Genomic DNA, 11,988 nt, shown 5'->3' on the forward strand with positions numbered 1-11,988 from the left:
CACTCATATTTGTGGTTCGATGGTTAATTCCAATTAAAAAATGTGAAAGATAATTAATACGATAACTTATTTTAAGTTGTATCATTTTATGAGAGCACACATGATAAAAGAAATTTCAACCCTAACACTTGTCTTAGTATTAGTTGCTCAGATTTTTATCCAAGAAATGAACCAGGGCCCAACAATTGTTATTTGTAAGGATGAGATGGCCATAGAATCATAATCATAACACACTGATTCCATGAACAAATCTTAATTAACATATGGTGATAGTAAGTGTGATGTTGCACAAGTACAAGATTATTAATTAAAGATAGTGTTATACGCATCTTATTTGGACTTTCCATACATTTTTTGTTAATTTATGTATAGATAACATCATCATTAATTAACCTCAACGTCAATAGTTTTCCTTAAACAACGGATGAAGCACGTCCACATCCACATTCATCTCATAATTCCCTAAACAAGATTTCCTTAAACAAAATCTGTACTTTCGTATCTATTCCTATGCATGACCAATTATGTGTAGATATTAGATGCGCACATAGAATATGCAGAGATCAACACATTCATTTATTTTTGCTTTTTTTCGAAACCAATATGGACTCTAGTTATTTTGAGGCTTGGTAAGTCAATTTTTCAACCATCGTTGTACTTTTCCAGATTGTCTAGATTTTATCCATGTTGAGTGCTGTCGTTTTTGAAGTTTAGATGCATCTGTGTTCGAATTGGCTATCCTTTCCAGTTAGGGGTCTAGGCATGAGATAGCTAAGTTATGCTTGATGTTCATTTCTCGATTTGATCTGATTTATTACCATATGTATGTTGACATCATTTTACTAGTCTCCTCAGAGTGGGAAATCTTGTTTAGGCAAAGTCATTTACCGTCTCATAGTTGCTGATCGGTTGTCCCCAGAACGCCTTCTTGATTACTTGGACCTCTCATCGGAATACACCACTCTTGAAATAGCAAACAGGATTGTGGCTGTCGTGCACATTTGGAAGCAAAAGCACGCAAAACCCTGCAAAGTCATCCTGGGGTGCAAAGTTCAAGGGCTTTGTCAATTACATAGAAAAGAGTAAGCTTCTCGCGTATAGGGCAGATACCCTCTTACAGAATCTGAAAATATGGTTCCCTGGCCTCCCACAGACCGCTCTGGACATGAACAAGATTCAGTACAACAAGGTATGCGCCTAACAAATTTTATCATCTTTGCTCGAATACAAGTGAGCACATTTTCTCGTCAGTCACAAGCATGAACAAAAATATTGAAACTGGAAGATTACTAATTCAATGTTATGCATGAGGAGTCTTAGTTTGAAAAAAAATGCATGTTGTTGTCTTGTATTGTTGTTCTCTAGTCGGAAAATTATGCTGTGAATTTTATGTTCTAATCGGAAGAACTTAATTTTCTGCGTGCTGCAGGATGTGGGGCAATCGATCCTTGAGAGCTACTCTAGGGTGATGGAAAGCATAGCCTTCAACATAATGGCAAGGATAGATGATCTACTATATGTAGATGGTAGCACCAAACAGCAGGCAGCTGCGGAGTCTACGTCTCTGTATGACCAGGGAAGGATTGGTGGCACATTGCCAAAACAGAAGCGGATATCACCCAGTCCCTTCCTCAATTCATCGTACCTCTTCCATTATATTATCAGCATTGGATCCTCTTGTGAATCAGATAGGTAGAAGCCCCGGTGGAATGACATATAATAAACCAACAAAGAAGAGTAATTTTAACGACACGCTGGATGACAAGTTACAAAAAGTAACCTTTTGATGAAGTTGAAATAGTAAGCTGACCAGCTTCTCTGTCATATGTAGCCAATAAGGTTAGTATATGATATGCCGTGTTTTATTACTCTATGATCCAGTAACATAGTCAGAGAATCCAATGCTTAACTAACTAATGCAATCACGATGACCGATAAATGCCATGTCCAAGTGATACCGTACAATCTGCTTCAAAACTTGTTTATACAAATGCACGGACAAACAAAACTTAATTATTTAGTCCAAAAAATAAAAAAAAATACACACACGCACACGTTGCCAAAGAGAGTCGATGTCTTCGAATGAAGAAACAACCTGTCAAAGAACCTGATTTTATTCTGCACAAATTATTATGCGTTCAAGGAGGTCCAAATCTATAATATGAAGCCCAAACAAGCCCATTTGCATTTTTTCTGTACTTGAGCTAATGGGCTCATTTGTATTCTTCATATGATGTTAGACTTTTTAATTTAAGATCCCTTGATAACTTATTTCTTTTTGGATAATGTTTGTGTCCATTGTCAAGGAGACATCATAATCGAAGCTGTTAATTCTCTTTATGATCAACTAAAAATTATATCTGTAAAAATCAATTAATTTGGAGATCGTTTAATCATCTATGCATGTTACATTAATCAACAGTTTTGTTAACAAATGACATCATCATGATGAATCTTCCGTTTGTTTTATGCATATAAACAGCTAAAAGATCTCCAAATTGAATATTGAATGATTCCGATTATGATGATTGGACAGTAAAGATTTGTTAGTTGTTTTTTAGTTTTCAAGAATAGAGATAGAGGTAAAGTTCATGAGAAAAATAAAGAATGGACAAGGATGAAGAGAGGGTTAGGACCGTAGGAGGAATGAGGATGAGGGGGAACTGGAGAAGTGAAGTATATAATATCAAAATAATTAAAACTTCAAATTTTTTTCATCTTTTGATTATGTTCATTTTGTGTCGATACATGTACATTCATTTTATATCCGTTCCACCGTTCTTCTTTGACCCTTTCATTTTCCTTTAAACCCGCATACTTTTTTATAGACTATAAATATGATACAAAAAATAAAATTTTAAAACTAAAATTGAATGGTTATCAAATTATTCCCCAATTAATATATACATTTTACACGATAATAAAATATACAATCTAAAAAGGAGAAATTAGGTTCTCATCCCTCTCTTTGCTACTCCATTGATTAAAACCCTATTCCTTTTCAATTTTTGATCAAGATCATTGAGTATTAATAACATCATTAGTTATTTCAATAATAAAATATTTTTTTATTTTTAAATATATTCCCTTAGTGTTAAAAATGTTACAATTAGTATATTCTATTGTAGGCATAATTTACTGAACAATTATGGAGGCCATAGAGAGAGAGAAAGGTGCAGCAATAGTAGAGAGAAAAGAGAGATGTGTAATTGTGGGTGTGTGTTATTCCACCCCATTGTGCCTTTATTTATAGTAGTAAGGAAGCTTAATTCCTTACCCTTTAGGATTACAACATTTAATAGGTAATCCACTCCTAATAGGAATATAAGATACATTCTCATATCTACTAGGATTTACACAATCACATTCCAATTCCAATAGGACTGCAACACTCCCCTTTGAGTGCGTAAATACTCAAGTAAATGGCGCATCAAGTATTCAGTGATGAAGCAAGTACAGTTGATGAAGTCGTCGACACAATGAACGAATGCGAGTCTCAAATCAACGGAAGAATTCATAAAAAGTAAAACTCACAAAACCTCACCATGGTAAAACCCAAGGTGAGATAAAACCCATAGACTAAGGAGAAAAGTGAGAAGTTGCATTAAGTCAAAACTATATGCCTTTTGGACGCAAGTAGAATATCTCACGAGGGTATGATCAGCCTAGGATGGGTGCCTTGTTAAAACCTAGTTAGGTAGCAAAAACCCAGTGGGAAAAATGCTCATAATCGTAGGGAAAAAAAGTACATTAAGATCAAGTGAGTATACTTCTGGATACTCCCCCTGAGTTTAACATAACTCCCAAATGAGAACTACAAGCATTGCATATGAATAGTTAGACATACCAATTCCTCGGACAAGCTTCTGGAAGGTTGACTTCGGCAATGACGTCGTGTAGAAGTCGGCAAGGTTGTCTGGGATCGGCTTGCATGACTTCAATCTCCTAATACTTTGCTGATGTAGATGTAGACGTAATATGTCTTGCCGTTGACTTCGTTGATGTATCATGTCTTGGTCGGGTTAATACATGCAGCATAGCCTTCATGGATCATCGTTGGGACTCAACGATGGATGAAAACACAGCAAGTACTTCAAATATGCTCAACAAGAACTTCTAACCATGTCTCACTTGTGGCGTAGTGAAGTGAGGTGAATCTTAGAACGATTCGAAGATTTTGCAACTAAGGTCATATCGTGGACCTCCAAGATATTGCGATATCCCTAACGGTAAAGACATAACCATTTGGAGATTTTGCCTTGTGCGGGTTTGATAAGTAACCAACGTTAACATAACAAACAAAGCAAGCATCTTTCTGAGGATCAGGGGGTTGGATCCGCTCGAGATGCATTGGGATTTGCCCTCGCAGTACCTTCAGGGTACGTCTTTAATACCAATTCAGTGGTTGCGTATAGGCGCGGTGCTGCATCTTTTACCAAGATCAACAGCGAAATAGATATCCTGTCTAAATACAATGAGCTAAGTACAACGAAGCACAAAGTTGAACTCAGATATGGAATTTCATATTCCATAACCTCTTCAAGGGTCTCATTTGCATATAACGTATAGACGATCAAATGTATACTTAAAGGTAACACATTCGGGATGTAGTTCGACTGGTAAACCAAAATACATTCAGAACAATGCTTCAACTTCAGGTTAAGGTATAAACGAGTTTTCCCAAGATCCTTCATCTCAAATTCCATCTTCAGGTGCATTGCAATTTTCTCAAACTCTTCTGGAGTCTTAGTGAGATTCGTGTCAACGACATAAACTATAACTCTAGCAATTTGGAATAAGACTTCATAGTTTAACACGTAAGGCCATAATTCATATATCTGACTGATCAAATAATCACTTAGACGGGTATACCACATCCGTCGAATTGTAAGTGAACGCCTCAAACAAGTTAAGAGGGTGTTCCGTGGTTTTGAAACTATTTGAAACAGTCTATGTAATTCCTCGAGAACTTACATGTAAATCTTCGTATTTATACCCCCATGGAGAAAACACTAACCACGTTTCATAATGCTGCTATCAATCACAGGACGTTTGAGAGAAACCTTGCGCAATAAGGAGTGCATCATATCGCACTATTTCATTCATCTCATAACGCTTACGTTCCCATTTGTAACTCAACAGGGTTATCTTGGACATTGTAGGAATGACAGGTCCAATATACACTTTGGTAAGGAATTTGACCTAGATTGTAACTTTAGTTGTCCAATCAGTTATAAGTTGTCACTTAATAAACGGAACACAGTTCGATATCGTCGTTTTTCATTTATGTTGGTAGCTACCATATAAGTGAAAACATCATCAATGATAATCTCATTTCAATTCCATTTAGCTCATCCAAACTAGTATACTGGACCAAGAACTTTAAGTCTTGGGAGAAATCCGGATTAATGTTATGAGATTGCAATGATTTAAGACAGCGATCGAGTTTAGATTCATTTTGTGCCATGCCTTCCTCTTCTAGGAAAGTGAATCCTACGAACCAAGTGATATGTTGTGCTCCAGGCCAAGACAGATTGATTGGCTATTCGCTGGTGTACCGAACCGTCCAATAGGGGAGTCCAAACCGTCCAACAAGGGCAGCACACCCTCTAGGGATGTTGACTTGCCAAAAAAATAGCATTGGGTCGAAAAGGAATGCAGCCCAACACACTTTGGTTGGCTGCAATACACGGCCCTGCAAAAATTACAGGCCTTGGGTTACATAACACGGCTGCACAACAGCCCAATTGGATTGCAGATCAGCAGGCCAGGAGACAGAGCCCATCAGTATAAGGGCTGTAGGAAGTGTGGCATAAGGCGTAAGCAAAAGCCCAGCCTGGGCTGGCTTTTGGGTCAGAGGTCGCGGGCCCGAAGCCCAACATAAAGGAACCGAGTAAGTCGGGCCTGGTCCAATACGCGAGTAGCAAGCCCAGTCAGCTTCTGGTTGATGGAATGTGGGGCGAGACAAAAGGTAAGGCTTATCAAGCATCAGGCTTACGATAGTGGGCCAGGCAGGCTCAAAACCCAGGTTAGAGGCATGGTCAACGCATGCAACAAAGCCCAAAGGGCTGTTACCTTATAGTTCCAGCGCCCAAGGCTCGAGCTGCAGGCTTGGCTTGGGGTGAGCTTGGTGTGACGGCACGCGGCCTGACCGTAAATTGTTTTTTTTTTTTTCTTTTTTTCTTTCGACATATTTAGGGTTTGACAAACCCTATATTGCTTCTAATTTATTCATATTCTTTGACTCACAAATTCCACATAGCATAATTATGTAATGCATGAAACAAATATATATACATATTGATAAATATATGAAACATATACAATATATATATCGGAAACTAAATATAAATGTAGGGGGTTTATGCATCATGGGGAATGTTTTCATGCTTCATGGTCGTTTCAAATATCTTACTTTATTTTAAGCGTACCTGATTGGCAGAAAACGATAAAAGCCTTTGAATTTGTTGAAGATCCTTCTTGAAAAGCCGGAATTGCTTCTCTAATGCGTTGTATCACGTTCAACAAAGAAAAATTAAATTGAATAAATAACATGTAGATCAATTCAAAATAATAAATTAATTAATCAGGAAAAGGATGATTAAAACATAATACTCCCCTGATTGAAGAATAAACTCTCTTTAGTGTAGTGTCAAGAGCATGCTGATAACGTCTTGTAGGCATAATTTACTGAACAATTATGGAGGCCATAGAGAGAGAGAAAGATGCGGCAATAATGGATAGAAGAGAGAGATGTGTAATTGTGGGTGTGTGTTATTTCATTCCATTGTGCCTTTATTTATAGTAGTAGAGAAGCTTAATTCCTTACCCTTTAGGATTACAACATTTAATAGGTAATCTACTACTAATAGGAATATAAGATACATTCCTATATCTACTAGAATTTACACAATCACATTTCTATTCCAATAGGATTGCAACATATTTATATTTATGGCTAAATTTTTTATCATATATTTTTATTTTTAGTTTGTATCCATTTTTAATTTGCAAACCTTTTTTAATTTGTGCCAATTTTCTTTTCAATTTTAATTTGTACCCTTATATTAATTTATTTTTGTGCCCACATTTTTTAAAGTTTTATTTGTATTTGTGCCCATGTGTTTATCGTCACGTGACATTGTATAATTAATCAATGATAAAAAAATTACATATGGTATATTTACGTTTTATGGCTAAACTTTGTATCATATATTTATATTTTTAGTTTGTACCAACTTTTAATTTGCAACCTTTTTTTTTAATTTGTAGTATTTTCTTTTTAGTTTTTATTTGTACCCATGTATTAATTTCTTTTTGCGCCCATATATTTTAAAATTTCATTCATACTCATAATTTTTTAATCTTTTATTTGGACCCTAATTTATTTATAATGTACCCATTTTTCTTTATTAATTTACCACTTTGTTATATGTGAAATGTACCAATTTTTTTTGTAAAGCGTACCAATTTTTTAACACTATGGATATATTCTTTTGCCATTTATTATTTCTTACTGTTACATAGTTTTTATCCATTTATTCAATCAAAATGTTTGAATTTTTTTATTGTAACCGTTTCTAATACTATTTTAATGAGGGATTTTAAATTTATAGGATTATAAATCTCACAAAGTATCAAACAATTAATGTCAAAACTATAAAAAATATTAATATTAATAGTAATATAATGAGGTGTACAATGTCAAGGAACTTTGATCAAACTTTGAATACCATTCAAGTTTTAGTCAAAGAGTATTAAGAACTAGGGATCGCATCCAAAGTATCTCATCTAAAAAATTAGTAGGATTTATTAAAATAAATAATGGTTTGACAATGATAACATTTAACAAAACCAGGAATCTGAATTTGACTGAGTTAGGAAAATGGTATTCTGGTATAACATGTTATGGAACTTAATAATAATGAAGCCTTTTACCAATGTTACTTAAACTTTTGTAAAGAAAAGAGTAAAGTAGATATTACAAAATATATTCTTTCAAAAGATCATAAATAGCATCCAAATCTTTAATATTTTAAAAGAATTGTTATTAGCATTTTAAAATTTTCATTTTACGCTTCTCACAAGTTTATTTTTCTTTCTAATTACAGAAAGTTTGAAATATTATATGAATTTTTTAAAATGCTAATAATAATTATCTATTTCAAACTCTTAACAAATATCCCTTACTAGCGTGCATTATGCATAAAATGCATGAAAGACATTCCTCTTTACACAACCACATAATATTAATTTACTATAATTGTTTAGTTATTTGACATGTATAAAAAATTAAACGATTATTAAATTAAATAAATTTTTAAAAATAATTTTAAAGTGATGATAAATAGAATAACTGGTTTAAATGATAATATTTACATGATAAAATGATGTTGTCACATCAAGAAATAACCACTTGCATGCAAACACTAAAATATTACCATTTCTTAAAGAAAGAGAATATACTGTTCCATCATCCATGTGGAGAGAAAGAGAGAGAGATTACATGGCATGCAGTAATTCGCCAACATCACCATCAACGTAAGATCGCCATATCCCCATCATTCTTGGGTTGAAAACTCAAACACAAATATTATAGCTCCCAAACCTACAACCAAACGACAACCCCGCAAAAACTTTTAGATTTTTACAAATAGTTCCCATCTCTAGTATAAGTGATATAAAAACATGGAAAGAGGATACTTATATTTTAATTGTTTATCGTGTCATTAATTTTCATCAGGTATATGATTGAGATATGAAGATCCTTAAGATCCTCACAATTTGAATCCAAATGGGATTCAAATCCAAAAAACAAGGACCAAACCCTACAAGCAAACCAGCCTCTCTTCGTTTCTCTTTTGCAAAATTTTCAAAATTTAATTAAATGCGAAATGTCTAAGAGCATCTTCCAAAAAAACCTTTAATTTTTTATTAAATTAGTAAGTAAACGGTGTTAAAAGTTTATTTTAGCCACTCAGTTAAACTTTCATCATCATTGAGTTTTATTAATTTTTTAACATTGAGCATATGATTAATGGAAGAAGATCCTATTCGGATCCACTTTGTGAGGATCCTAGGGATTCTCACATTCTAGTCGTTCATTGTACGTGGCCAGTTTTTATCAGCTATTATTTGTGTTTAATTTTAAATAAAAATTAAATGACTTATGACCACACGATGCACGATGAATAGCTAAAATGTGAGAGACCTGGGATCCTCACAATTTGAATCTGAATGGGATCCAAATTCATGATTAATGACTATAAATTAAAAAAAAAACTGTACTTTATTTATTATATAGAATTCATTATAGAGTGGGTAGGCGATGAATTTTTAAAATAAAAACTAATGAAAATGGCTTGAAAACTTTGAGTTTTAACGATAAAAACAAAATAAAAAGTAAAATAAATAGTATCAATATTAATTTTTTAATGTAAAAATGTGGTTTTTTGTTAAAATAAACCGTACCGATAATTTTTTGTTAAAATTTTCCTTTTTAAATTAACTATTTAAAGCAGTTTTACAACTTTTTTTTAGATGCTCTAATATGTGAGGAAACGCTAAGAGTATGCGAGAGAGGGAGGGGATCCACTAGAAAAGAAACATCCACAGCTCACGCACAATCATAAAAAAAGGTGGATTATTCCAGTTCCATGCATCGAGTTCTGCGATATATCTTCTTCTAGCTCTCTTTTGAGTCCTCCGCTTTTCAAAATTGAACGACTAGTCAACCACATTTGAAAACAGTGCTACATTTAATTGATCATTTGACCTTTGGTAAACGTAAATATTTAACTTCTGTTTTCGTGAACAAATTTATATATGCTGCAATTGCAAATCGAAATATTCGTGCCCACCAACCCATAATTCCATTGCCACCTTCGATCCTAATATAAATACTAATTCCATTGCCACCATTGATCCTAATATAAATACACTCTTTTGAAAAGGAAACAGAAGAAGAAAAGTAGGGATAAAAGTTGACACGTTAAGTTGCACACACAGAGAAAGAGTAGAGGAAACAAAGCGAATGAACTTTTTTCAAGGCTGATTAGATCGACTAATTAGGAGTAGGAGGCAGAAAACTAAAAGGACCGAAAAGTTTACTCCATCTGTTTATTTCCTTCGATTCTTGACCTTAAAATTTATTTTGATTTCTCACGTCCAACAGAAACAGATACAGTACAGTGTACAAAGTTTTGTATGCTTAATTTGCCCTTTAAAAGTTAAGCCATATTATTAATCAATATATTTTGTGTGTAACTTGTATCATATATGACTCATGTAATTCTCTATGGCACCAGCTAGAGAGGAGTATTCTATGGGAAATAACTTTAGTTAATTTGAAGAGAAGTTTTTTGTTGCATAATATAAGTGAAGATAAGTTATTTCTCAAGTGTCATTCCATTTGTAATATAACACGTGGTGTACTGACCTTTGTGTTCCACATACACTAAAAAATTTATCCTCGGTAAGTAAGTTTGGTAGTTCAATTAATAAATATTCCTAAATACAAAATTAATCAATATTCCTAATTACTTCAACATCTTTTGGTTTTTGGTTACACCTACAAGTTACACGACCCTTTAGTCTTCATACGTACGCAAGGGAAGATGGATAAGAGAAGAGCTTGTTGAAGGTTGCATTGGAAACCCTAGCTAGGGTTTTGAGAAAAACTAATGTTGGGGGATCGATCGTCCACTCTCTTTTCCAGATGATCAGTTGATTAATTATTAAAATTAATATTAGCTCTGTCTAAAGTTTAAACTTTAAAATCACTGACAATTTCTTCTGGAAAATGGCAAAACAAGCGTGAAGTGTGATTAAGTAATTTCTTTGTTTTTACCAAAAAAAAAAAAAAGTAATTTCCTTGTCCCAATGATTCAATCATGGCCACTTCTGACAGAAACTCAGCCATGACAACTGGTATGGACGCAGAGAGAAAGAGAGCGACTAATGGGACGTTGACAGGTCAGATGAGAACAAAATAATGTCAATTTTCAGTCGATGAACATTTATTCTACGTGGGAGTGGGATCCTAATTTCGACTCTTCTGGTACTTCTGTACAGTTCCTTCCTTCCTGTGAAAACTTTGAAACTGTGAAAATATTTATTGGGCATGGACCGTATAGTTGGAGGGTAGTTTGAATCAATAAATAGTATAGACGTTGGGTTGGTCCATAGTAAATGCATGCGGATTGCTAATTGCTAGGGAGATTTAGTTTGTGGAAGTTTGCTCTTAGAAATTAATATATAAAATAAGCACATATTATGATCTAGCAGGGAAGTAATAAACTGAGGAAGAAGATGATGGCCTGGGAAGTGATTTTGATGAGAGCATATGGGTTGGTTTGTGGGTGTCATGAGTAGGACGTATCAATCGACAAAGGGAAAGATTTGTTGTCTGAAATTAACCTCTCAGAGACTACTCGATGCTATACAAATTTAAAAAGCAAGCGCTGCATATGATGCATAGCATACACACAGTGGAATTATGGAAAGGAAGCACAAATGACTATTTACTGTATGGTGTAATAATTGGAGAGGATTGACCTAAACTTTACCTTTGAGTTACATCGTCAAATATAGTATATTGTGCGTTATATATAGGTCAAAATGAATATTTTTTGTAGGAGGGAGATGATCATGGGGTTCCTAGGATTCCAAACTTAGTGGTTTTGTTGGACCCCTTCATCAACTGAACAAGGTTGTCCATTAAGCTTATCACTGAGCTTGTCCATTAAGCTTTAGTTTAAATGCTTAGATCTTTTTAACTGCTCAATTTATATTCACAAATAGTCAAATACAAATCCTGTGAAGTTCTTTATAGCATCATTCAATCAATGGAGTGATAAAATTTAACAAAATTAAGCTAGCTTTTTGGCTGGGGAGAGTAATATAAATGGTATTGATTATATGTTGTTGTCGTTGTAATATTTCATACTAAGTATACAAAATCATGTAGAAATATATAAAACCTACACA

The 11,988-nt window shown here is 34.0% G+C and overlaps 1 protein-coding gene across 1 annotated transcript; it reads left to right on the plus strand.

Moving 5' to 3' along the window:
• Positions 1-603: 603 nt before the first annotated feature.
• Positions 604-1,696, plus strand: LOC103927249 (rop guanine nucleotide exchange factor 1-like). Its single transcript, XM_009336146.3, has 3 exons — positions 604-629; positions 1,009-1,189; positions 1,430-1,696. Exons 1-3 carry the CDS (start codon positions 604-606, stop codon positions 1,694-1,696), a joined length of 474 nt encoding a protein of 157 aa, XP_009334421.2.
• Positions 1,697-11,988: the final 10,292 nt, after the last annotated feature.

Source organism: the organism of the source record quoted next, unplaced genomic scaffold, assembly GCF_019419815.1.
Source record: "Pyrus x bretschneideri cultivar Hongxiangsu unplaced genomic scaffold, Pyrus_bretschneideri_v1 Contig1, whole genome shotgun sequence".
NCBI classification, from domain to species: Eukaryota; Viridiplantae; Streptophyta; class Magnoliopsida; order Rosales; family Rosaceae; genus Pyrus; species Pyrus x bretschneideri.

Coding starts and splice junctions, on each gene's coding strand:
- LOC103927249 (XM_009336146.3), top strand. CDS start 604: ATGGACTCTAGTTATTTTGAGGCTTG. Junction 630..1,008: donor TCTAGTTATTTTGAGGCTTG/GTAAGTCAATTT, acceptor CACATTTGGAAG/CAAAAGCACGCAAAACCCTG. Junction 1,190..1,429: donor ACAAGATTCAGTACAACAAG/GTATGCGCCTAA, acceptor TGCGTGCTGCAG/GATGTGGGGCAATCGATCCT.